The sequence below is a fragment of the Triplophysa dalaica genome, chromosome 2 (assembly GCF_015846415.1).
Source record: "Triplophysa dalaica isolate WHDGS20190420 chromosome 2, ASM1584641v1, whole genome shotgun sequence".
In the NCBI taxonomy this organism is placed as follows: Eukaryota; Metazoa; Chordata; class Actinopteri; order Cypriniformes; family Nemacheilidae; genus Triplophysa; species Triplophysa dalaica.
Genome location: NC_079543.1, coordinates 1,225,274 through 1,251,866, shown reverse-complemented (window position 1 = coordinate 1,251,866; position 26,593 = coordinate 1,225,274). Strand labels below are relative to the sequence as shown.

At 37.5% G+C, this 26,593-nt stretch overlaps 3 protein-coding genes across 3 annotated transcripts; all 3 read right to left on the bottom strand.

The window, feature by feature from the left end:
• Positions 1 to 929: 929 nt before the first annotated feature.
• On the bottom strand, positions 930 to 3,027 carry LOC130437769 (zinc finger protein 239-like). The gene is made up of 2 exons (XM_056769338.1): positions 2,655 to 3,027; positions 930 to 2,491 (listed from the first exon to the last, which is right to left on the bottom strand). The coding sequence occupies exons 1-2, from the start codon at positions 2,785 to 2,787 to the stop codon at positions 1,479 to 1,481; spliced, it is 1,146 nt and encodes a 381-aa protein (XP_056625316.1). The 5' UTR covers positions 2,788 to 3,027; the 3' UTR covers positions 930 to 1,478.
• Positions 3,028 to 4,855: 1,828 nt separating this feature from the next.
• On the bottom strand, positions 4,856 to 7,454 carry LOC130438179 (zinc finger and SCAN domain-containing protein 2-like; the record flags this gene model as incomplete). The annotated part of the gene is made up of 1 exon (XM_056770006.1): positions 4,856 to 7,454. A coding segment is annotated over one exon (975 nt), but the record flags the coding sequence as incomplete, so codon positions are not given.
• A 3,542-nt stretch (positions 7,455 to 10,996) lies between these two features.
• LOC130435591 (zinc finger protein 271-like) lies at positions 10,997 to 25,040 on the bottom strand. Its single transcript, XM_056766332.1, has 5 exons — positions 23,858 to 25,040; positions 17,823 to 19,455; positions 13,632 to 13,827; positions 13,002 to 13,488; positions 10,997 to 12,872 (listed from the first exon to the last, which is right to left on the bottom strand). Exons 1-5 carry the CDS (start codon positions 24,138 to 24,140, stop codon positions 11,860 to 11,862), a joined length of 3,612 nt encoding a protein of 1,203 aa, XP_056622310.1. The 5' UTR covers positions 24,141 to 25,040; the 3' UTR covers positions 10,997 to 11,859.
• Between the last annotated feature and the right edge of the window lie 1,553 nt (positions 25,041 to 26,593).

Sequence of the window (26,593 nt, the reverse complement as noted above, 5' to 3'; positions counted from 1 at the left end):
ATACTTCAGGCTTAAGTAGTAACCCACTGTCCTTACAGTATTTGTTTATTTTATTATTGAATAGTCAGTGATCAAGCATTTTACAATTTTAACTATTTAATTAAGCTTCGTAATCAAACTGTGACACTTGGACACTTGTTGTTTGTCCATCGTTCATTTAGACATTGTATTGTCAGGTTGACATGTTGCAAAACTTGACATTTAATAGTTCTTATTATAAAACGATCAGTTCTGGTCCTTGATTCTGATTGGCTGAGCGGAGTTCTAAGCCGTTATAAAATAACCCGATATATAACGGCTGACCGCACCACATAACCTAAATATCTTTTTATTTACTTTATTTAATGAAACCTGGCTAAGCATATTGAGTAACAGTTTTATAAAAGCAATAAGCCCCGAGAAACCGTGGGTTACAGTGGATTTTATAACAGCTAAGGGGGTTTAGGCACTCCTAAAGTTATAAAATGCACCGTAAACCACGGCTTCTTTGGGCTTATTCCTTTATTATACCATGGTATGTTTGACTTCTCATTGACTGGGAGGTGTAGATTAAAATCCTTTAATGAAGGGGTAGCTCCAGTCGGTTCGATTATTTTTAAAATTAACTGACAAAATAGATATCATTTTCATCTGTTTGATCTAAAATGACACTGTAAACATCAATAAAAGCTTTAACTTGGCAAATAAACATGGTATAAGCATGATAATCCACGGCTAGCTGTGCATTAAGGATTTTAATGCACGACGTGGAGGCGAAGTGGATTATCCCTTACGTATTAAATGCATTTGTAATCTATAATCTGCCTCGTGTCTTGCTTCTTTACACCCTTTAAAATGTCAAGATTTATGTCGATAACATTTTTTTCTGGAAAACTGCTTACGTTTTCCTGTATCTCAGTGGTAAGAGCAATGCAAGGTTGTGGGTTCGATCCCAGGGGATTGCAAATACCTATGTAAAATGTATAGGATAAAGGAATGTAAATTGATAAAGCGTCTGCCAAATGCCTAAAAATGTAAAATGTAATGTTGCACTTTTAAAAAAAAACAGTTTCAGAATTCAAAAGCTAAAGTCTCCTGTATCGCAGGAATATGATATTGGGAAAATCAGCCATTTAAATTCCACGTGAAATTCCATTTCATTTACAATTTTGCAAAGTTACTTGACAGAAAATAGATTTAAAACACAAATCGTAAAAACAGAAGAAACTCAGAAACAACTTCTTTACTATTCTTTACACATATTTCTGTGCATGGTCGGCACTAATTTTGTTACATTCCAAGTTTTGTTTTAACAAGAAATTGCTGATGAGCAAACAATCCAAAACAAATCTTTCAGATATAAATGCAGACATCAAATAGACGTCTCAAAGATGTATGTGTGCTGTCAGGGAATCAATCTGATGACAAACAATTCAAGTTCAGTTCTATTCATAAATGACAAAAATAAGGGGTTGTAGTGTAAAACAAAAAAGACGCAACTATGATGATTCCAGTTTAGTTTGTTCTTCAGCATGTTTCTTCAGATGAGAATTAAAACTTCCTAAATAAACGAATCTCTCTTCGCATATGGAGCAGTGATAAGGTTTCTCTCCAGTGTGAACTCTCTGATGGGTTCTCAGGGCATCTGATCGAGCAAACGTCTTGTCACACTGAGAACATTTATAAGGTCTTTCACCTGTGTGAGTTCTCTGATGTTTTAGTAAGTTGTTATTTTGACTGAAACTCTTCCCACAAACACTGCAGTGATGAGGTTTCTCTCCAGTGTGAACTCTTTTATGAAAGAAAAAAATATGTGGCTGAGAGAAGCTCTTTCCACAGTCAGAGCAGAGATAAGGTTTCTCTCCAGTGTGAGTTCTCTCATGAATTATCAGATGAGATTTATGACGGAAGCATTTATCACAGTGTGAACACTGATAAGGTTTCTCATTAGAGTGTTTTTTTTGGTGCGACTTCAAATAACCTAAAACCCTAAAGGTTTTTCCACATTCACTGCACTGAAACGGTTTCTCATTGGTGTGTAAACGCACGTGTTCCTTCAGATGAGGTTTGTGGTTAAATCTCTTCTCACAGTGAGGACACTTGTGCGGTTTTTCTCCCGTGTGAATTCTCTGATGAGCAACAAGACTTCCTTTGGTTCTAAAATGTTTGTCACATTCACTGCAGTGGAAAGGTTTTTCTCCAGTGTGTGTCCTCATGTGATTCTTCAGATGAAAAGATGAGACACAATTCTTCCCACACTGCTGACTGGGAAAGTGTTTCTTGTCTCTGTGCTCTTGTGAATGAAGTTTCTTCTCTTGTAAGGTAGGAAAGCTGATGTCACATCTGGTGCAGGTGAAGAGTTTCTGTTCTGTGTGTTTTCTCTCATGTGTCTCTAAACGTCTCTGTGAACTGAATGTCTTTCCACAGGTGATGCAGGAAAGAGTTTGTGCTGTCAGTCGCTGTTTTGATGTAGAGGCCGTTTCTCCATCACCACATGAATCACCGCTCGCATCTGAAACAAACACAACAGTGTTAAGAAGAAGCTCCAGCACATCTGAAACTACATCAGTGTCGACTGAGAAACCTTTTGGTGGAAGTGTGGCAAAAATACATTTTATGAAACAGGAACTCACATGACAGTGAAATATTGTGAAAAGTAAACAGACAAAACAAACCTGAAGGAATGAAATCCTCATCATCATCATGATTCTCATCTTCATCAGTGTGATGCTCTTCTTCTTCTTCTGCTGATGTTTGTGTTTTCATTTCCATCATTTTCCTGCAGTCTATCAATCTGACAGAACACATGTTCAGTGGTCTGGTGTTCAGGATCTGCTGTTCTCCAGCGTTACAGACAGAATCCAGAGACTCTGTGGAGGTTTGATCAGTAGATTCATCCTGATTCAAGGTGTGATTACTGTCACACACAGTGTCCTGAGCGTCTGTGGGGTTTGACTCGACCTTTACCACAATCTGACAAACACACAACACATCATCAGCACTGGAGCTTTATAGAGAATATATGTGTGATATATAACTTTCATTTAGTTTGACATGAATGACAGAATAAAAGCAGTGTGAGTGATTGAGGTAAATGATGTTGAATGTGTCCAAACCTCTGTGTTGAGTTCATCTCCTCTTGTCCTCAGCTTTTCCTCCAGTAACTTCACCTCTTTCTTCAGCTGACAGATTTCTGTGATGAAATCATCAATATCCAGCATGGACAGATCAGTTCCCACTGATTTACAGCACATCTGTGACGTCATCGTCAACATCTCAACACAAAAATGACAAACTCAAAACATTGTTTTATTGTGATTATAAATTACAGAGACTAAACTGCACACAACTGGTCAGTCTGTTAATTTAATTTAAATTTCTGTCAAAATATAAAACATTTAGCAGGTATATGATCAGATGACAGACTATACACTCAAATAAACATCATCATTTCACACATTCAATCACCATCACACGTCAGATAAAAACGCGATATTCTCACATTTCTTCTCGTTTGATTTGAAACTGTGAATGACTCAAAAAGCGTCAATGCAAAACAGCGGAAAAAACTTGCACCTACCTTAAATATATCTAAAAAGAGACAAAAAACAAAGTGATGTAAACACGCAGCGCTTGATGTTTGTCTTTCTTTCTTTCTTTAGTGGGTTTATCGGCGGACTGAAGAGCTGCAGAGCGACTCCTGCTGGACTGGAGACACAAGGCGATAATAATGAAAGTAAACTAACGAGTTTCCTACCACGTAAAACATATTAAAAATAGTTTTTTTCAATAATCCTGTTGTGTAAGCACTAAGAAAAACTGAAGGAAACTTAATGTGTGCAGTACAATTGCCAATCTACAGCAATATATGACAACGTAGGCTAACGCAACTATTCACACACCAGAATCTGAAGAACTAAAGCTGTGGAATGCTTCAAAAGCCTTTACAGAGATTTTTATTTTAGGTTTTAAGAAATTGAATTTCTTCATTTTAATCTGTAGCTCAAAAAATATAGTCACCAATAATTAATAAACCCATCTGCCTCACAGAAAGTGTAGCCTACTAAAGAACTCATGTTCAAGATTGATTTTATTTGGATTATTACCTATCCTGACAATATGTCCTGGTAAATAACTTAATTACTTTTTAATAATAATTTACTTTTTCCTGGTAAATATTGTCTTGTTACAGAAATTAGATTTATTATTTTATTCCTTATGGTAATCTTTATTTTCTAATGTAATCCAACAACATTTAATGTAAATGAAGTGGAATGCAGCTGGCCATCGCCATAAATTGTCTTTGAGGCTTCACAATTACTAAAATTCAAAGCTGAGATTTGCCATTAAACTTAACAATTGTTGTCTCATCCAGCTGTTATAATTGTGTGTCCGTCAAAGCTCCGCCACATTTCATAAAACAACTGCAAGCAGAAAGCAAATTTTATGAGCAAACCACAATATATGTCCACCCTGTTATGTTGATTATTAAGTGTAGATATTGCTAAATATATTTAGGCTTGGTCAAAAATGTTTAAACGTATCGACCCTCATTTGTTAACAATCACAAAAAGACTGATGCTCAGATGTCAGGGGCGGTTTCATGCACAGGGATTAGACTAAACCAGGACTAGGCTTTAGCTAAATTAGGATATTTAAGGCGTTTTTAAAACATACTTTACAAACAAACATTACTGTGTGCATCTTGAGACAAAACAATCGCACTGATATGTTTTAAAATATGCAAGCGCAAGTTGTTTTTGATCAAGACAGCACTAACATTTTGAATCAGTCTGGGACTAGACTTAAGCCCTGCCCGGGAAACCGCCCCTCAGAGTTTAGAGAAGCCATAAACGTAAAGGAACTAGTACGAGAGGAAGATTTTTAATCATTTATTTCAGATGATACCTTGTTCGTCTTTGTAGTTAAAGGCATTTACAAGTGATTATTGGATATGTATTGTAAACATTTGCATTTCCACAAGAAATATGCAAAACTGAACCTGACATACTCCAACAGAGCACTTGAGTGATATTCATTATTTTATAGAGAGTTTAGAGATTTTTCACATTATAAGTAAAAACTGAAAACAAATAAAAAATACAGTTTAACTCCTGGTGAATCATTATGCTCCGAACAATATCTGCTGCACGTGTCAATCATGAACTACAAATTGTCACATAAGCAAGATGTTCAATATCAGACATCAAACAAACAAACAAACAAACACAGGTTTATTTACATTTCCAGAAGGTTTCATCTGACGCACGTGGTGGCCCAAAGTTAACTTATTTCATATTTATTTTATATGCTATTGTATTACATTTAATTACTCAACAGTTTCTTTGTGGAGGTCTACTGGAAGTTAAGTTTGGGCCACATAATGATTTTTTTGTTGTCGCCGCTGAAACCACCTATTCAGGACAAAATAAAGACTGTTCAGGCATATGATCAGCCAGGACCAAAAAGAAGGAAGACCGCATACACCCAATCCTCACCCAAAAATAGTCTTAAATGCTACATGATTAAAACAGGAAACTTTTTGCCAAAAATATATATTTTTCACTTAGCAACGCAAAAACAAACTATTATAACTTCCCATGTCTGTAGGCCAATTTTGGAAATATCAGTTTAAATTTGTATTAGTTTAACAGTCACCTAAACAATATTTAATAAAATAGGTTGATGATGGTTTGTCCAAATATCTTATGCTAAATTCAATAAGATGGCATTAACAAATGGCCCTTGAGTAATTTCTACTAGGCCTACTTTACATTTTATTGTAATCAGAAATATTCATTTAACAATAATTGAGCCAGGAAAGTAAAGAATTTTTTGGCCTCAAGAGATTTCCATACACAGCCACTAGCGGACGCATCTACGTCATTAATTCAGCGTTGTTCCTGAAATAATCCGCAGGTTTTGCAAATGATGCATGTTGCGGTCTTAGTTATTATAAATGTATTCTTACATTAGAGACTTCAAGGCGTTTATCTTACAGTGACTAGTGATCGGCCATTTGTATAGTTTCAAGCTATCAAATCACGGAATGGCCTATTTAAGTCTCTGTATGTAGATAATGTTTTAATGTTAAATCACATCATATAGACGTATCAACATCCAGACTTGGGAGTTTCTGTAAACGTTACAAAACACTATTCAGTTTCCCACTTATGTAAAATTTTTGAGTACCGAAACAGCTGTTTGGCTTCTTTTAGTCTGTTTGGACTCTCTGGAAACAAAATGATGTTCTTCTGAATGAAGCGGTCGCTCTGCATTTATGTAGAGAGGATCCTGTTGGCCAGCTATATGATTATCACGCGCACATCCCAAAACCCCCACCACCAATCTGTAGTATTCAAAAATCCGTATTTATACTGAAGATCACATCCCTGCGGAGACTAAATTAAACTGACTTCCAAACGATTTAAATTGAAGTTCCACAGACAGACCATACTTTTAAACACAATTATGGCTCGGTCATAGACACTGAGACGCAACTATGGTGATTCCAGTGCAGTTTGTTCTTCAGCATGTTTCTTCTGGTGAGTTTTAAAACTTCTAATGTGAGCGAATCTCTCACCACAGATGGAGCAGTGATAAGGTTTCTCTCCAGTGTGAACTCTCTGATGGCATTTCAGAACATCTGGTCGAGAAAACGTCTTGTCACACTGAGAACATTTGAAGGGTCTTTCACCTGTATGAATTCTCTGGTGTATTGTAAAATTATCCTGACGATAAAAATTCTTTCCACAAACACTGCAGTGATAACGGTTTTTTCCAGTGTGAATTCTCTGATGACGTTTAAAAGTATTTGGATCGGAAAATCTCATTCCACAGTGAGAGCAGTGATAAGGTTTCTCTCCAGTGTGAGATCTCTCATGAGTGGTCAGCTTAGATCTCTGACGGAAACATCTATCACAGTGTGAACACTGAAAGACTTTCTTCTGTGTTCTTTGATGTGACTTTGAATATCTTGCAGGTTCACTGCACTGATACGGTCTGTCACTGTTGTGTACACGCAAATGTTTCTTAAGATTAGTTTTTTGGCTGAATCTCCACCCACAGTGAGGACACTCGAACGGTTTTTCTCCCGTGTGAACTCTCTGATGCAGAACAAGACTTCCTTTGGTGGTGAAATATTTGTCACATTCACTGCAGTGGAAAGGTTTTTCTCCAGTGTGTGTCCTCATGTGATCTTTCAGCTTATAAAACGAGACACAATTCTTCCCACACTGCTGACAGGGAAAGTGTTTCTTGTCTCTGTGCTCTTGTGAATGAAGTTTCTTCTCTTGTAAGGTAGGAAAGCTGATGTCACATCTGGTGCAGGTGAAGAGTTTCTGTTCTGTGTGTTTTCTCTCATGTGTCTCTAAACGTCTCTGTGAACTGAATGTCTTTCCACAGGTGATGCAGGAAAGAGTTTGTGCTGTCAGTCGCTGTTTTGATGTAGAGGCCGTTTCTCCATCACCACATGAATCACCGCTCTCATCTGAAACAAACACAACAGCAATAAAGAGTGAAAATAAGAGGGTGAATTTAGTTTCTGTATCATTTCCTACATTCATACAGCAGCAGAATACAGGTGACAGTAGGGCTGTCATGATAAACCGATGATAAATATCACGTGATTTATGCACAGGTTTCGAGTGAAGTACGGAAAAATGCTGCCGCATCCAAAAGCCAGAGGGCGCACTCATGCTGAAACTCCAAATACGCACGGCAGAAGAAGACCATAGCACGTTCTCGAATATTTTCATCACTGTTACTCAAGCTTCATCAGATATTTTTATGATATAAAGTATATTTATAATGATCATGTTTGACGGGTGTTGCTTTTTCAAATCCACATAATAAAATGGTCAGTTCTGGTCCTTGATTCTGATTGGCTGAGCAGAGTTCATAAAATGCGCATATATATAACGGCTGACCGCATTCCATAGCCTAAATATCACTTTATTTATGTTAGTTTAGAAAACCTTGCTCTGCATATCGATTAACTGTTTTATAAAAGCAACTCCGCTTCCATCGTGCCACAATGCACATAGCCGTTATAAAATGAACTGTAACCCACTGCTTCGCGGGGCTTATTGATTTATTAAAGGGGTGGAGTGAGTGGTTACAAGAGACTCAAACTCGCACTGCTTTTAGATCGAGCAGGATTTCCTCCTGATCCCAGAGCCGTGCGTCATAGACAAGCTACGCATTCAGAAAAATATTGACACATTACATATCGCAGACAGCTTGATTTCAATAGTGATAAATTATACAGCCCTAGCTGACAGTCTTTTAAAGGTCCAGTCAGTGAAATCTATTATCTATTGTATAGAATCCAGTCAGCTTAATTGTGTAAGCTCTTTATATACCCCTGAAGAAATAGCTTTGTTTATTATATGGCATTTCTGTCAATAGATCCTCCAAAAAATGACACACTGGACCTTTAAATGTGTTATGTGTGAAAGTGACCTATTTGTCAGATATGGTGACCATACCCGAAATGTGACCTCTGCATTTAACATATCCAGTGAGTAGTGAACACATGCAGATCCGGGATAGTGGGCAGCTATCACATTTTAGTATATTTGTGAAATCAGTAACATAAAAACAACATTTAAGACTGAAACAACCATTGACAGAAATATTGTGAAAAAACAACAAAAGAAACATACCTGAAGGAATAAAACCATCATCATGATTCTCAACTTTATCAATCTGATCTACATCTGATTTGGGTTCTGTTTTTATCTCCAGGTTCTCACTGTTCTCCAGTTTGACAGAAGGATCATCATGATCTTCATTAGTCTGTTCTTCCTTTACTGTGGCTTCAGTTTTGATCTCCATCAGTTTCCTGCAGTCCATCAGTGTGACAGAACACATGTTCAGTGGTCTGGTGTTCAGGATCTGCTGTTCTCCAGCGTTACAGACAGAATCCAGAGACTCTGTGGAGGTTTGATCAGTAGATTCATCCTGATTCAAGGTGTGATTACTGTCACACACAGTGTCCTGAGCGTCTGTGGGGTTTGACTCGACCTTTACCACAATCTGACAAACACACAACACATCATCAGCACTGGAGCTTTATAGAGAATATATGTGTGATATATAACTTTCATTTAGTTTGACATGAATGACAGAATAAAAGCAGTGTGTGATTGAGGTAAATGATGTTGAATGTGTCCAAACCTCTGTGTTGAGTTCATCTCCTCTTGTCCTCAGCTTTTCCTCCAGTAACTTCACCTCTTTCTTCAGCTGACAGATTTCTGTGATGAAATCATCAATATCCAGCATGGACAGATCAGTTCCCACTGATTTACAGCACATCTGTGACGTCATCTTCAACATCTCAACACAAATATACACACACACACAACACTGTGTTTAAAACACTAAAGAGAGAAAACGAAAGTAAGGTCAGCGCTATATTTGACTTTCTTTCTTTAGTGGGTTTATCGGCGGACTGAAGAGCTGCAGAGCGACTCCTGCTGGACTGGAGACACAACACGTCTTTTACTTTCAATCTCTCTAGTTTGAGTAACCGTGTCAATCTTATGTGACGTCTAGTATCAATTAACATATGTATTAGCTCTCGTGAGCATAATATGAACAATAATTAATCTTATTTCATGTTTATTTCTTCATACATGAAAAAAGTGGTAACTGTAAGACGAACAATGAGCAAACTTGAAAAGTTATACTGGCATTGAAGGGACAGTTCACCCAAAAATATAAATGATGTCTCCTTTTACTCGTTCCGAATCTGTATAAAAAAATCTTTGTTCTGTAGAACACAAAAGAAGATATTTTGAAGATTTTAGGAAAGCAAACTGGGGCACTTTTTACCATGTTATTTTGTTATTACTGGTTGTTATTATTGTTATTTTTCCTAGTATGGTAGTCAATGCAGTCCAAAAACAACAAACAAAGAAATTTATACAGGTTTGGAACTGTTAGAGGATGAGTAATTCATGACATTTTGTGAACTATCCCTATAACTACAAGGAGAGTAATTGCTTAAAAACCTTTATTGCTCATTGTTCGTATTAGCTAACACATTAACTAGCTAACAGTTAACAATAACTCTTTAACAACTCTTTTAACCAAAAAACAGTAAAAAACATCACAAAATTCTTTAAGTGAGTTTTGATTGTTAAAAAATTATTTAATTGTTTTCTCTACTGGTTCCCATGCAATTCTTCTAGACGTCTATATGACATCTAACAGTCTCCGAGACGTATTGCAGATGTCTTCCAGATGCAACTGAACACTTCAAATAGACGTCTGCCAGATGTAGAGTGCCATCATGGTTGAAGTCCATGATGTCCGGACCCCGGTAGTTCTGTCATGAAAAAACCCTTATAGGACAAACTGCATTTAGCATTTGTAGAAAAGGCTTAGATAAACCCATCTGATCTTAGATAACGTTCTGACAATTGAAATCTACAATACTTTTCTCATTCCCTTGCAAAAGCAAAGGAGAGGAGTGAATTTATTGTTTGGTGGTGCAGAGTTACTCTCTGTTTGTGGATCTAAAATAGATCATTACTGAATAAAATTAACTAATTAAATTAAATATGAAAACTCACAAGGTTAAACACATATTTATCAGTGCTAAGCATTCCTCTGATGTGTAAATAAGACAAAGGTACTAATTGGAATCAACATTAAACCTATAAACGACAAAAACATCATCTTGAATGGCGAAACTTCTACTGAAGCTTATATACTGTAGGTTATAAACTGGCCACGTGCTTTTTTTTCAACTCTGCTTTTTTTAACCAATTATACAAGTGTTCTTTTTTTATCATCACACTAAATGATGTTTGGTGTTATATTTTATTTTACGCACCATATTAAAAGGTGAAATTAACAATTATTTTTGTCATAAAATTAACCTTGCAGAACCACATGATCTTCATTGTCTTCATCGTTTGATAAAGTCACAAAGACTGTTGAATGACGTTCAGTCTTTATTTTAAAATGGTTTTCTCCTCTTGATACTACTAAATGACTTCTAACAAACTGCATATTAAAGTCCCTGTTTATTTCAACTCTTAAAAAATAAGACTTTTAATATAACACACAGTCAACCAGTGTAGGCTAGTAACACATTATATAACAAATTACTAATAAAATTAATATTATTACAGTTCTTTCCCAAAGATTAGCTCATTACAATAACCTCCTTATGAATAACCTTCATAAGCAGGGGTTGACCAGGACTAAATTGGCCCTGGACTTCTTCGCCAGGATCGGCACACAACCTGTAAATTATTTCCTAGAACATTTGTTAAAATGCTATAACAAAAAAGTGTGACTAACATTTGTTGTTTAACTTAATAATATGATTTTAAAAGAGCCATCGGACACAAAGCGGTTGGTTCTGAGGCATTTCTAAAAATATCATGACGATGTATAAATGATGACAGGTCTTGATAATTGGGTCATCTGTCCCTTTTAAGGTGATATTTGTAAAGCTGACCAGGTTTGCCATGATTGGTTCCCCGATTAGAGCGTTTGTGTGTGAAGATGTCCCATTCATACCATATTAGCAAGTTCTGCTCCACACACAGTTGTGATTGGTCGGTCCCCTCTCAGTGCAGGTGTATTCATACGCTTTGGCTTGTAGCAATCAACAGTAACAATGGCGTCAACTTCACATCATCAGTTAAAAACATTGCGATCCATCGAAGTGTAACGAAGGTCTGCTAGTGCATACACAAACGTCAATCTTTGTTAGAGATCACGTTTTTTTCTACTTTGGAGAGGGAAATGAAACTTGAACTTTGAGCTTAATCATTTAGCAGGTATTATTTATGCTATAACAGCAACATTACACACAAAAATGAGATTGCATTTAACGTGTCTTTTAAAAAGATTGAAATGCTATGATGATTCCTCTGAAGTTTGTTCTTCAGCATGTTTCTTCCTATGAATCCGCAAACTCCTTGAAAAAGTGAATCTCTCTCCACAGATGGAGCAGTGATAAGGTTTCTCTCCAGTGTGAACTCTCTCATGGGTTTTCAATCCATCTAATCGAGCAAACGTCTTGTCACACTGAGAACATTTGTAAGGTCTTTCACCTGTGTGAGTTCTCTGGTGGATTTGTAGAGTAACATATGCGATGAAACTCTTCCCACAAACACTGCAGTGATGAGGTTTCTCTCCAGTGTGAATTCTCTCATGAACTATTAATGAACTTGGCTGAGTAAAGCTCTTCCCACAGTGAGAGCAGAGGTAAGGTCTCTCTCCAGTGTGAACTCTCTCATGGTATATCAGATTATTTTTCTGATGGAAACCTTTATCGCACTGTGAACACTGATAGAGTTTCTCCTTGGTGTGTGTTCTTTGGTGTCTTTGTAAATAACTTAATTTTCTAAAGGTTTTTCCACATTCATTGCACAGAAATGGTCTCTGCTCTTTGTGTGAACGCATGTGTTTTTTAACATCATATAATTGGTCAAATCTCTTCTTACAGTGAGGAGACTTGTACAGGGTTTCTCTCTCGTGAATTCTCTGATGAGCAGCCAGATTTCTTTTGCTGCTGAAATATTTGTCACATTCACTGCAGTGGAAAGGTTTTTCTCCAGTGTGTGTCCTCATGTGAACGTTCAGATTAAAAGATGAGCCAAAACTCTTCCCACACTGCTGACAGTGAAAGTGTTTCTTGTCTCTGTGCTCTTGTGAATGAAGTTTCTTCTCTTGTAAGGTAGGAAAGCTGATGTCACATCTCCTGCAGGTGAAGAGTTTCTGTTCTGTGTGTTTTCTCTCATGTGTCTCTAAACGTCTCTGTGAACTGAATGTCTTTCCACAGGTGATGCAGGAAAGAGTTTGTGCTGTCAGTCGCTGTTTTGATGTAGAGGCCGTTTCTCCATCACCACATGAATCACCGCTCTCATCTGAAACAAACACAACAGTGTTAAGAAGAAGCTCCAGAACATCTGAAACTACATCAGTATCTTGAGTAACCAAAAACACTTTAATGAAACAGCAACACACATGACAGTGTAATATTAAAAACAACATACCTGTAGGGATTAAACCATCACCACCATTATTCTCATCTTCACCAGTCTGATCTTTGTCTGACGTTTCTTCTGTTTTTATCTCCAGGTTCTCACCACTCACCAGTTTGACCGAAGGAACAAAATCATCTTGATTCTCAACTTCATCAGTCTGTTCTTCCTCTTCAGGCTTGGGTTCAGGTTTTATCTCCATCATGTTCCCGCTGTTCATCAGTTTAGGTGAAGAAAACAAAGCTTGATCTTCATCAGTCTGTTCTTCCTTTACTGTGGTTTGTCTTCTCATCTCCATCAGTTTCCTGCAGTCCATCAGTGTGACAGAACACATGTTCAGTGGTCTGGTGTTCAGGATCTGCTGTTCTCCAGCGTTACAGACAGAATCCAGAGACTCTGTGGAGGTTTGATCAGTAGATTCATCCTGATTCAAGGTGTGATTACTGTCACACACAGTGTCCTGAGCGTCTGTGGGGTTTGACTCGACCTTTACCACAATCTGACAAACACACAACACATCATCAGCACTGGAGCTTTATAGAGAATATATGTGTGATATATAACTTTCATTTAGTTTGACATGAATGACAGAATAAAAACAGTGTGAGTGATTGAGGTAAATGATGTTGAATGTGTCCAAACCTCTGTGTTGAGTTCATCTCCTCTTGTCCTCAGCTTTTCCTCCAGTAACTTCACCTCTTTCTTCAGCTGACAGATTTCTGTGATGAAATCATCAATATCCAGCATGGACAGATCAGTTCCCACTGATTTACAGCACATCTGTGACGTCATCGGTAACATCTTAACATAAAAATACAAATCTAGACCACACTCGGTTTACACTCATGAAAACTCTAAAGAGAGAAAATGAAATGCTGCGTGCAGGATACTATCCGTCCTAAATAGTATTCAAAAGTAGAATTAGTCTGTACTAAATGTAGAATGTCCTAAATTGTAGTATGTTGGAAATAGTATTCAAAATATTCCTGGATGGTCTTCCAAGGCATTGAGAATCGATTCCAAAGATTCCATTAAAGGAATTAGTCTTGTCAAAAGGCGGTAAATCAATAAGTTGGCGGTACCTTACTTTCATAAGGTTTAGGTCTCATCAACATTCCAGGTCTACCGGTTACTGATGGTCTGTCTGACAGGTTTTCAGTTGATAACTTTTCATAGACACAATAAGCGTGACTCCGATCTACAAGAGATACTCACAGAAATTAAACTAGTTCATGAAGAAAACAAACAGAGTTTTGTGGTGAAAGGAGGAACTACCCGGATTTATTTGACCAAGTTGAAGCGCTAAGTTTCTAATTCTGTTAGGGTTTGCATTATGAATGTTGTATCATATGTTAAGTTAAAGGTTACATAAAAATAATCCTCCCTGTTTGCGTGTTAATTTGTTAGCGCCAATGCTTATCCAGTCAAGTGTCCTTATTAACCATTTAATGCTTTTAGAACTGTAATGGGTTCAAATAAATGGGAGGACATGATGGGGTTTACAGTACTTATTTTAAACATCCGAAATCTATGTGCTAGAAAACAATAGCTGTAAGACTAGCAATGTGTATGTTGTTAATATCATTACGTCAGAAAAATATCTATTAATGAATATTCAACTCGATTTGGTTTAAAATACAAATTTTAACCAAAGAAAAATCTAACTGTTGCATTTATTATTTTACTAAACAGTTTTGGACACGTTGGCTAGGCAACATCGGCCACTTGCGCTTCCTGTTAGTGTGTCCCAGTGCGTGCAAATTGTTTTGCTACACACTTAAATGTATATACTTTTCCATAACGAAAACGGTACATACTTTTGGTTCATAGTATAAGTACGCTAACTGGGGCGCAGTGAACGTGATGTAAACACGCAGCGTTTGATGTTTCTGTCGATCTTTCGTGGGTGTATCGGCGGACTAAAGACCTGCATTCTCATGTTCATCGGTCTGTTCTTCCTTTACTGTGAGTTCTGTCTTCATCTCCATCAGTTTCCTGCAGTCCATCAGTGTGACAGAACACATGTTCAGTGGTCTGGTGTTCAGGATCTGCTGTTCTCCAGCGTTACAGACAGAATCCAGAGACTCTGTGGAGGTTTGATCACGAAATATTCAAATATAGCACCTGGAAATCAAATTACCGTAAACACGCAGCGCTTGATGTTTGTCTTTCTTTCTTTCTTTAGTGGGTTTATCGGCGGACTGAAGAGCTGCAGAGCGACTCCTGCTGGACTGGAGACACATCACACTCAACAACACATGACGATTATTTCATACATTCTTTGATTAAGAACGTTATCTATAAGCATCACATAATTGGCAGAGATTCACTTGACGGACTCAAGTTTTTTGCAAATGTATCACTTTTTATCTATGAGTGCAAAAACTACCACTATTATGTGTGAAAATATATGCTGGTAATTTCTAGCCCTGTTCCTATAACAATATGTTTCAGCATCAGCCAATGTGGGATTTTTTTTTCGGAAATGCAACAACGTAACTGTTGTTATAGATCGCCAAAATAATGACCGTTCTATCATCATATACTCGACCTAAAGTTATTTCAAACATGAATAAATGTCTTTGTTCTGCTGAACACAGAGGAATATTTTTGGAAGAAAGTCAGTAACCAAACAGATCTTATCACCCATTACCCATAGTAGTCATTTTCCCTATATGGCAGTCAGTGGGGGTGAGATCTGTTTGGCCACTGACGGTCGTCCAAATATCTTCATTATTTTTGGGCAATCGTAGCCCAATGGTTAGAGAGTCGGACTCGTGACCAGAAGGTTGCCGGTTCGATCCTCAGGGCCGGCAGGTAACGATTGCGGTGCCCTTGAGCGAGGGAACCTAACCCCTACATGCTCCCCGGGCGCTGCAGCGATATCTGCCCACTGCTCCGGGTGTACGTGTGTTCACCACTTGCTGTGTGTGTGCTCACTAATCACTGGATGTGTTAAATGCAGTGGTCACATTTCAGGTATGGGTCACCATACCTGACGAATTGGTCCCTTTCACTTTCACTATTTTTGTTGTAATATTTCTGGCAGTTTCAAGCTTACTTCATGAATCTAGCGATCAGTATCATTCCAGCAGACAGGGTACAAGATGTATTTATTTCAAAGTTCATCTGCAATACGTCTCTGAGACGTCTAATGTCAGGTGTCATGTATAGACGTCTAGAAGATGCGGTCCGGTGATGTGCCGAGAAAAGCACCCCTGCTAAATTATACACCACCCCCTTGACACGACTGTCCGATCAGCAAATTCCAACCCCGCTTGAATTGCCCAAAACTCCATGTAATGGATTTAATAATGATTATATTGTATTATAATATTATTGGTTTTAATAGGAACTGTAATGGTGTCTACTGGTGTGTGTGATGGATTTTGCCGGTGGGATGTTACAGATGTGAACCAATAGAACACCAAAACATCCTATTTGAATAATGCCCGAAACACTATACAAAAAACAATTCTGTAATGATTTTAATGAAAAAGCTCAAGCTCATAATTTTATTTTAATGGAAACCATTAGAATTTCTGGAATTGTTTTTCAGCAGGGGCTTTATAGAAATGAACATTGTCCTGGTAAACAGTGTCTAAAAAAAAGAAGCATTATTACTTGTGTATTCCCCAAATAGAAGAAAGTTTGTTTGCGACACAATAAGTTGACAAACACACAAGCACATGATACCTTCAAGTGATTCAAGCAAAGTCTCTTCCCCTCACATTTTATACCATCTTATTAAATAATACAAGGTTCACAAGTTCGCCTGTCCATTCAGACTTAATAGTTAAGTAGCAATAAGGTACGAGAGGTCGAGCTTTACTGTGAACACAAAATATGCTCATCTTAAGTACAAAGTGTTATAAGCACAAGATGTTAAAGATGGGGGGTCATGTTATGTCAAGCATTCTGACTTCTTTACACTGTTAAACATGCTGGATCTCATGCTAAACATGGTCAACTTGTTAAAAAACTATTTGGACATATGACATAGTATTTCTGTACTTGATACACCCCCGCAGCACGCCAACTTGTGTCGGAAAGTTTTTACAATTATGGTTCCCTGTGACGACACAAGGATCCAGAATTATAAAAAGTAGAGTCTACATTGTAGCTAGTTTCTTCTGAAGAAGTCATATTTTCGTAGTTTTCAAAGTATATGTGTGTCAGTTATGTATTGTTTTTGCTCTTGGTCTGCTGTAACAGTATTTTTGGAAGTTTGCCTAACTAAACTAGTGAAACCGATATAATCTTTTAATAATACAATTGCTGTTGTTGTTACACTTTCTAAACGTGTCATGAAAAGATTGTTGTGTTCTGCAGACAACTCTAAAAACATTGTTTATTTCTAATGTTTCCCACATTGTGACCAAAAGCAGTTCTTGTACATAATAACTGCAATATGCAATCACTGGTAAATCCATCCATCCATGTAAATACATAAACTAATAAACCAAGTTAAAACAACTGAAGTTTGGGACACGTGAAGGGACAAACTGCTTTTACTTTTTAAACCGCTTTTAGATGCATTTCATGTCTGACGTTGAGACCTCTGGCAAAATTTAAGAATGTGACATGAAAATCATGTTATGTTTGATATAAAGTAATTAAAAGACTTAAAAATATTTATAACAGATGGATCCCCTATTTGCCCTGCACAACACCCTCGCAACCACATCACACCAACATTAAACACAAAACAGATTCATTTCATACATGAGAAAAGACATGCAGCTGAAGAGACTAAAAGAATCATTTATATGAGCACATAGTACACAGAAGAATACTGAGAGGGAAATTATTTCATGTTATAGAAGTTATGATGATTCCAGTGCAGTTTGTTCTTCAGCATGTTTCTTTTGATGAGCCTGTAAACGCCTTAAATAAGCAAATCTCTCATCACAGATGGAGCAGTGATAAGGTTTCTCTCCGGTATGAACTCTCTCATGGATTCTCAAGCTACCTGAATAAATAAACGTCTTGTCACACTGAGAACATTTATAAAGCCTTTCACCTGTATGAAGTCTCTGATGATTCAATAGGGTAGTTTGTTGAGTGAAACTCTTCTCACAAACACTGCACTGATGAGGTTTTTCTCCAGTGTGAACTCTCTTGTGTCTCAGTAAATGGTGATGACGGTTAAACCTCTTCCCACAAACACTGCACTCATAAGGTTTCTCTCCAGTGTGAATTCTCTGATGAACTTTAAAAGTACTATGATCGGCAAAGCTTTTTCCGCAGTGAGAGCAGAGGTAAGGTTTCTCTCCAGTGTGAACTCTCTCATGACGTACCAAGTAAGATTTTTTAACAAAACGTTTATCACAGCGTGAACACTCATAGAGTTTCTCCTCAGTATGTGTTGTTTGGTTTGAGTTTAGATCAGTTTGTTCTTCAACATGTTTCTTCTGATGAGTCCGAAAACTTCTTAAATAAGTGAATCTCTCGCCGCAGACGGAGCATTGATAAGGTTTCTCTTCAGTGTGAATTCTCAGATGAACCCTAAAAGTACTATGATCGGTAAAGTTCTTTCCACAGATGGAGCAGTGATAAGGTTTCTCTCCACTGTGAACTCTCTGATGGGTTCTCAAAACATCTGCATAAGCAAACGTCTTGTCACACTGAGAACACTTGAAGGGTCTTTCACCTGTGTGAGTTCTCTGATGATTCAGTAGAGCAGTTTGCTCAGTGAAACGCTTCCCACAAACATTACAGAGATGAGGTTTTTCTCCAGTGTGAACTTTTTTGTGTCTCACTAAATGGCGATGACGATTAAATCTCTTCCCACAAAGACTGCACTCATAAGGTCTTTCTCCAGTGTGAATTCTCTGATGAACCCTGAAAGTACTATGGTCAGAAAAGTTATTACCACAGTAAGAGCAGTGATAAGGTTTCTCTCCAGTGTGAACTCTCTCATGAGTTATCAGCTGAGCTTTCTGACGGAAACATTTATCACAGTGTGAACACTGATAGAGTTTCTCCACAGAGTGTGTTGTTTGATGTGACTTTAGACCATGTGACTGTCTAAAGGTTTTTCCACATTCACTGCACTCATACGGTCTCTCATTGGTGTGGACGAGCATGTGTTTCTTCAGATGAGGTCTGTGGTTGAATCTCTTCTCACAATGAGGACAAGCGTACGGTTTTTCTCCTGTGTGAGTTCTCCGATGAGTATAAAGATATTGTTTGCTGCTGAAATATTTGTTACATTCACTGCAGTGGAAAGGTTTTTCTCCAGTGTGTTTCCTCATGTGAATCTTCAGACTGGAAGCGGAGACACAAGCTCTCCCACACTGCTGACAGTGAAAGTGTTTCTTGTCTCTGTGCTCTTGTGAATGAAGTTTCTTCTCTTGTAAGGTAGGAAAGCTGATGTCACATCTGCTGCAGGTGAAGAGTTTCTGTTTTGTGTTTTTTGATGTAGAGGCCGTTTCTTCATCTCCACATGAATCACCGCTCCCATCTGAAACATACACAAGATTAACAAAGAGTGAAAATAAAAGGGGGAATGTTAGTTTGCAAAGCAGCAGAATACAGTTGTCAGTCTTATTAATGTGTTAAATATGATCAGAGTTTGAAAAAGAGTTAACTGCATCTTTTAACCACAATAAATACCTAAAATATCCAATCAAATGTTGAGAGCAAGTTTTTACGCTCGCTTGAGGTGGCTTCTTTTTTATTGCAAAATAAACAGTTCATGTGACTAATGGGAAATGGAAACGCATGTTTAATAAATTGTGATGTAGCCAACATTAAACCCATGAAACTTAACCTCATAGCAGTAACACTGTAATCCGCATGACAAACTTGAGAGAAACACACCAATTTTGCATTCATTTTTCTTTCTGTTATTGTGAACTTTGAAAAGATCCGCATCACGTCTAGATGGAAACCTACGGAGCCCTTTTAGGGACAAGGTGGTGGAAAGAATATGAGAATGAAGATAAAAAATAGACTTTTGCATTATCTCACAAAACTTTTCCGTTCCCATACATATTTGCATTATTTCGCAAAACATTGAAACAGGCCCTGTTCCCTTACAAACATTTACCATGGTTTTACTACAGTTAAAACCAAAAAAACGTACTTATTACCTATTAAGCCCTACATGGTTTCGCTCCGCAGTATTTGAGCGAACTTCTATTGTATAACAGTTTTTGACGTGTATTAAGCTCTCAGGCATCCTGTCAGTTGATAATACCTAGAATTTCAAAATCAAGTGCAGGTGGTAGGTCCTTTTCCTATCTAGCGCCTAAACTTTGGAATAGTCTTCCCTGCACTGTCCGGGAGGCAGACACACTGTCAGTTTGAACTTAGACTAAAGACAAATCTTTTTAATCTTGCATTCACACACTCCCATAATATAAATTAGTGGTGGGCCGTTAAAAAATGTCGCCGTTAATCTATTCTCAAAGTTGGGTTGGGAGCTGGGTCTATACTACGCAAGCTATGATGACTTTCACCTTGATATTTTAGCGCGGATGTATACCAGCTTAACTGCACTGTACAGGGCGAGAACGAGATTTTTCAACTCGCGTGATTCGCGTCATTCGCGGAAGCAGAAGCCGCCTCATCATCTCATAACCAGGGCTTCATTCGCGCGATTCGCGCAGCAAGTAGGTCTATTGGCTCTTTGCATTAACATATAAATCACTCGCACTTGACACTCCATTCGCGTTTGGTCTGAACACAACATAACGTTGCTGTGAAATTACCGCATCAAACGTGACGTGCTAACATGGATGCAGCTATGAAGCCGCCGGGTTTGCTTCAGTGAATATTAATTTTAAAAAGCTTCCCAATAGAAACATCGACAAGACTAAGGTTGTTTGCACCTTGTGCAATGCGGAATTGGTTTAAAAAAAAACACTTTCTCTCAACAGGTAGTGGTCTAGCTTTAGTTGAAACCAGTAACTTTGTATTGAGATCTAATGTATTATGGCTCCTGTATGACATATCGCTTGTTGCTCCCTCACTCTTTGTAAGTCGCTTTGGATAAAAGCGTCTGCTAAATGACTAAATGTAAATGTACTGTAGGAGCTCTTCCAGTCTCAAGTACCACCTAAACGCAAATCATCCCTTAGCTAATGCGGAAGTAAACACAAGTTCATCTTATTGAACATAATTTAATTTTCATCACCAATTATCATAGTAGAACAGCTTTCTCAAGCAGTTTGTGATGCATTTTGGAAACAGGAGATGAGCCCCTGGTCTAACGCGCCACCTGGCTTGAGAAACCCGTTCTCAAAGACTTACTTTTAGTCATTATTTGGGTAGCACACATATTCTGAATGCCTTCGGCAGAATTCAAATGAGCCATTTTAATCTAGATTAATCTAGATTAATCTTGGAATTAATCTAGATTAATCTAGATTAAAAAAATTAATCTATGCCCACCACTTATATAAATCCTCTGAGGGTTTAGGCTGCATTAGTTAGATCAACTGGAACCAGGAACACTTCCAACAACAACTGATGTACTTGTTGCATCAAAGAGTGCAGAATAGTACTCTACTCTCAGCCAGTCTTGTCTCATTGTTTCAAGGTTACCACAGCGAGCAGGATGAAGTTCATGCCCAGACATGATGGTAGAAAGGAGAATCGGAAGCGGCAACCTGACAAGAGCTGAGATGATAGAGCTCGATAAAGAAGGACGCACCGATTTGACACGACTTCACTACAAAATTTCAAATGCTATTAGATTATTGATGATAATCTTAAATCTGTAATTTACCTTAATAGTAAGTTTATTTATTTTTTATTTAGCCTTGTTTTGCAAGCACTGTCAAGCTTGTGCAGAGGCAGCAGCTTTTGGAACTGGAATCCCCTGGTTAGGCCTCGGTTCCCTGAGGGTTCCTCGCCCCCGTTTGCATACTGTTTTGGACTATTTGCCTGCATATAGGGGCTGCTTTATATAGACTGTTTCTCTCCTTTATCTTAAATGTGTGCCTTCACTGTGCATGCGTTTCTGTCTTCGTGTGTCTGTGTGTCCTTCCGTGTGTGTGTGTCTATGTCGATGTGTGTAGGTACGTGTGCATATTGTGTGTGTGGAACGTTTGTATGTGGTATGTCTGTCTTCTGTGTTTTCACCTTTTTCTTGTTTACAGGTATATAACTTTTTGCTTTAAGTCAATATTTTTGATGTACAGCTTCTTTGTAACAATGAAATTGTAAAAAGCTCTATATAAATACAGTTGAGAGATAATGCAAATATCTTCGCGAGGGAGCGCAATGTTTATCAGGGTACACAAAAGTTTTGCAAGATAACACAATTTTTTTTCTCTTTTTCTTCTTCCCCTGGTGGTTCTCTTTTGGTTATTTTTTAATGGTAAGCTAAATGAAAAATACAATCATATATATCAATGTAAATTTCTTTAGTGTTGTTGTCTGTTACTGTATTTGTGTGCACTCGACCAAGTGCATTCTACGATCTTCTGCGCACTCCCGTCATTTCAAAATTAACGGTCATTTGGTTTTACCTCACTTATTAACACATTAGTTTAGTTGCTTATTTGTTTTAATTTTATATTTAAAAAGTACAGCCCTGTAAACAAAGGCAAGTCCAAAAGATGTCTTTTTAACATCGTTGATGACGTTCTATAGACGTCCCCTGAGGAGTACATTTTTACAACGTCTTTTTATGACGTCTTCTGAACGTGTGCTATTGTTGTCCAGGTGATCTCTATAATTGTATTGGACTGATATCACTATTGCACCTGCAATTAATGTTGAAATTGAATAAATCCACCATTATTGTGATCAGTGTTTGCTTTAGTTGGGCTCTTGACTCTTATTTATTACTAAAACTGTGGGTGTAATTTGCCATTACAAATGTGTCTGAATACAGTGTTTTATTGGCCAAAAAATACTAAATTATAATGAGATCAGCTGTGAAAATGAGCAATGATTATTTTCACTAATCACGAGTCGTTGTAATGTTGTGCAAATGTTGCCTGATCTATTTTCTTTTGCATAACATGAGGTTTAAGCAATGATGTGTCTGTCATTTCTTAGCAATTTTCTAAAATATATTTTCAAACGATTGAACACCAAGTGCAAATAACCATACATAGACATGATGAATTAATGTATGAAACTCAACAATGGTGACAACCAACAGAAGTATACTTTGTGCTGCAATGCATAGTGGGTAACATCATATTACAAAACACATTCATGATTCCCAGCATGCATTGCTATTTTATTTAATTATCTCAAGTTTTTGTTAATGGTCACCATTGTTGAGGTTTGTATTATGAGTGATGATATCGAACTGTGTCAAGAAAGAATTGAGGATCATTTTGATTCAATGCTTGTGGAGATCTATTAACACAAAGAAAACTTTCCAGTAGAACCAAAAACGAACCTTAGAAAATAACGTTCTGAGAGCCAAAAATTGTTAGCTGGGTAATTAACTTTCAGCTTCATTTCTAAATATTGGTTTCAGACAGGGCATAACTGGGTATAAAAAGAAGGCTTCGCCACATTTTAACACAATACACGGTGGTTTTGAAGTATTACAACTAAAAGTTAAACCTAGTTAAGCTGTTTTTTCTTATAATGGATTTCTATGGTGAGGACGCTTAACGTGATATTATTCACTTTATCCGAGGAACAAGAGCTCGATCGATCTTTTGACAGGTGAATGTGTTTATTATAAGTTAAATTGTACATCAAGTTGGGTTTCCTCGATCGCTCTTTAGGTACGTTATGCCACGTTAAGAGTTTTAGAATGTCATCAAAGCACCGCAGAAATATCTAATTAGAAGCCTTTAGTATATTTGTGACAGGAGTGACGTAAAAACATATATCATGACAGAAACTCACGTGGCAGTGAAATACTTCAACAAACAAAAGAAACATACCTGAAGGAATGAAATCGTCATCATGCTTGTCATCTTCATCAGTGTAAAGTTCCTCTGCAGTGGGTTCTATCTCTGCCTCCATCATGTTCCCGATGTCTTCATCAGTCTGTTCTTCCTCAGATTTGGGTTCTGTTTTTATCTCCAGGTTCTTGTCATTCACCATTTCAACTGAAGGAACAAAATCATCATGATTGTCATCTTCATCAGTCTGTTCTTCCTTTACTGTGGGTTCTGTTTTTATCTCCATCAGTTTGCTGCAGTCCATCAGTGTGACAGAACACATGTTCAGTGGTCTGGTGTGGAGGTTTGATCACGAAATACACACAGAAAGCACGTGAAAATCTGAGGGATGTAAACACGCAGCGCTTGATGTTTGTCTTTCTTTCTTTCTTTAGTGTGTTTATCGGCGGACTGAAGAGCTGCAGAGCGACTCCTGCTGGACTGGAGACACATCACACTCAACACTAGACTCATGTCATTGCATAAATTCTTTGATTGTTTAAATGTAGGGGCGCAGTCGAGATTAAATATCCGCGCACTTTACAATATCGCCAAAAATGTACACAGATGCACGTAAAGTATGTTATCGATCAGTATAACAATTCTGAACAGCACAGGCCGTGATTCACTGCGTGGACTATAGTTTGTGGCAAATGTTATCCCAGCTAACTAAAAAGGTTCCTAGAACGTCCGCTGAACGTCCCCTGGACATCACCGTGTAAAATTAAATTATAAGAATCAAACACGCGTACAAGAATTGTCAACTCCTAACTACTTTTATTTAATAAAACAGTTGCCTAGGACCTAGGTGATGTATTTCTCTTTGTTATGATTTCGTGTGCGTTTGATTTTTGTGTTTGTGTCTGCGCGTCTATCTGCTGCGCGCGATTGTGTCAATCTACGCGTCATCCACGTCTTGAATCCACTTCATGGTACGCTTGCTACCTGAAACAAATGTAACTCAATTCAGCGGTGAGTTTAATCCTTGAAGTGTAAAAAGTGCGTTTGGACACTCTTATTATTTCGAAAAAGTAATATTTTATATACTTTTACATATAGGCCAGTTTCCCGCCCCACAGCTGCGTGTATAAATGAGAGGAAGATTACTCCATTGACAGAAATGACGTCACACACATTTAATCTCATTGAACAGTAGCCTAATAGTGAATTGAGGTAAAAAACTAGTCTTGGTACATTTACTGGAAAACCAGTGGAGTTATATCTGAATGAGGAGGTTTTTGAGGAATACGTATACAGCTCCCTCAGATTTCTCTCAAACCGTGGTCCTGTTAAAAATGGCCTATATCTTTAGATATTTTCTTTTCACTGTCATTGCAATTTGTATTGGGGTGGGGTTTAAAATGTAACTTATTTAAGAATTTTTGTACAAAAACGTGAAGGCAGCTGCCGCGATTCACTCACACACAGTCAGTCTGTGCGCGAGCTGGACACAAACGTCAGTACACGGGTCTCGCGCTGGTTTTGCTCGCGATAAAAAAAATTAAAAAAAAATTAAAAAAAAAATTATATATAATTTTTATATATAAATATAATTTTTATAATTAAGAAAAAAGCAAAATTATATTACGATTTATAATTATAAATAAGTAGTATAATAAAATAAGTATAATGATAACAATGTATAGTTATTTTACAGGTCAGTAGCCTAAAATATCTTTGTGACGTTTTGTTAATTCCTCTGTTTAGTCGTGAATAAAAGGAAAGAGATGCAGAGGCATTTAATAAATTAAAAGGCAACGCAACTTCATTGAATGGATCTTATTTAGATTTTTTAATAGTTTTATGAATGTCCATTATCGCCGTTTATTTAAGGAGTAACTACATTCTTTACTGTTAAAAGCAACATTAGTTTATATTTGAGCTATTTTTTCTTATGTCTGACCTGCATGATGTAATGTTTGAGGATAAAAATTCACATGCATGGAGGAATAGATCCAGTTTTGGTTCGAAATTTGGACTAATAGTGAACGTGCCATTAATGTCCTCGGAAGGTCCGCCAGCGAAGGATACAAAGTGGACCAAATGCGGACGTCCTCTTCAGGCGGGCTGACATCGGGACTGTGAGACTATTGGAATTTCTATGGCGCTTAACGTTACCATGCACGTAATTTCATCATCATTAAATGACCAATTCACGGTCGCCTACATGAACTCATGAAGTTACAAGATAACCAAGGACTGTCCAGTCAAGTAAAATATTCGTACTATTTTGGAAATAACACGTACTATTTTGGCACGTGATGGCATTACAAATTGTTTTTCTTATCAACATTAATGATTTACATGCCGTTCTCTTTTTAAATATGCGTTTTATAAAGTTTTAAGTCAGGATATTGTACATCTGTTGATTAAGTTAGCCAAGAGATATTTAATACGCCACATGCAGGCACTTATTCTGGGAATGTAACAGCGCGCGCCTCCTGCACGCTCAAGTTCAGAACAGCGCGTGCCCAGCAGAGTGCGTCCAACAGGTCAGGAGTTCCGATAGTTTTTCCGAAGTAAGACATGTTTTAATTTCTCACTTGTCGTTTAATACTGGTAGAAAAGTAGTTCAACTGTTTCCTGACATAATGTCGTATGATTAATTATTTTTCAGGTACACAGCACCGGTGGCAGTTATGAGTAACCACGGCAACGGGACATTACACGGCGCCTGAACAGGACACGTGATAACTCTGCATAAAAAGACCAGCAATCACATTACGTATATTTGAG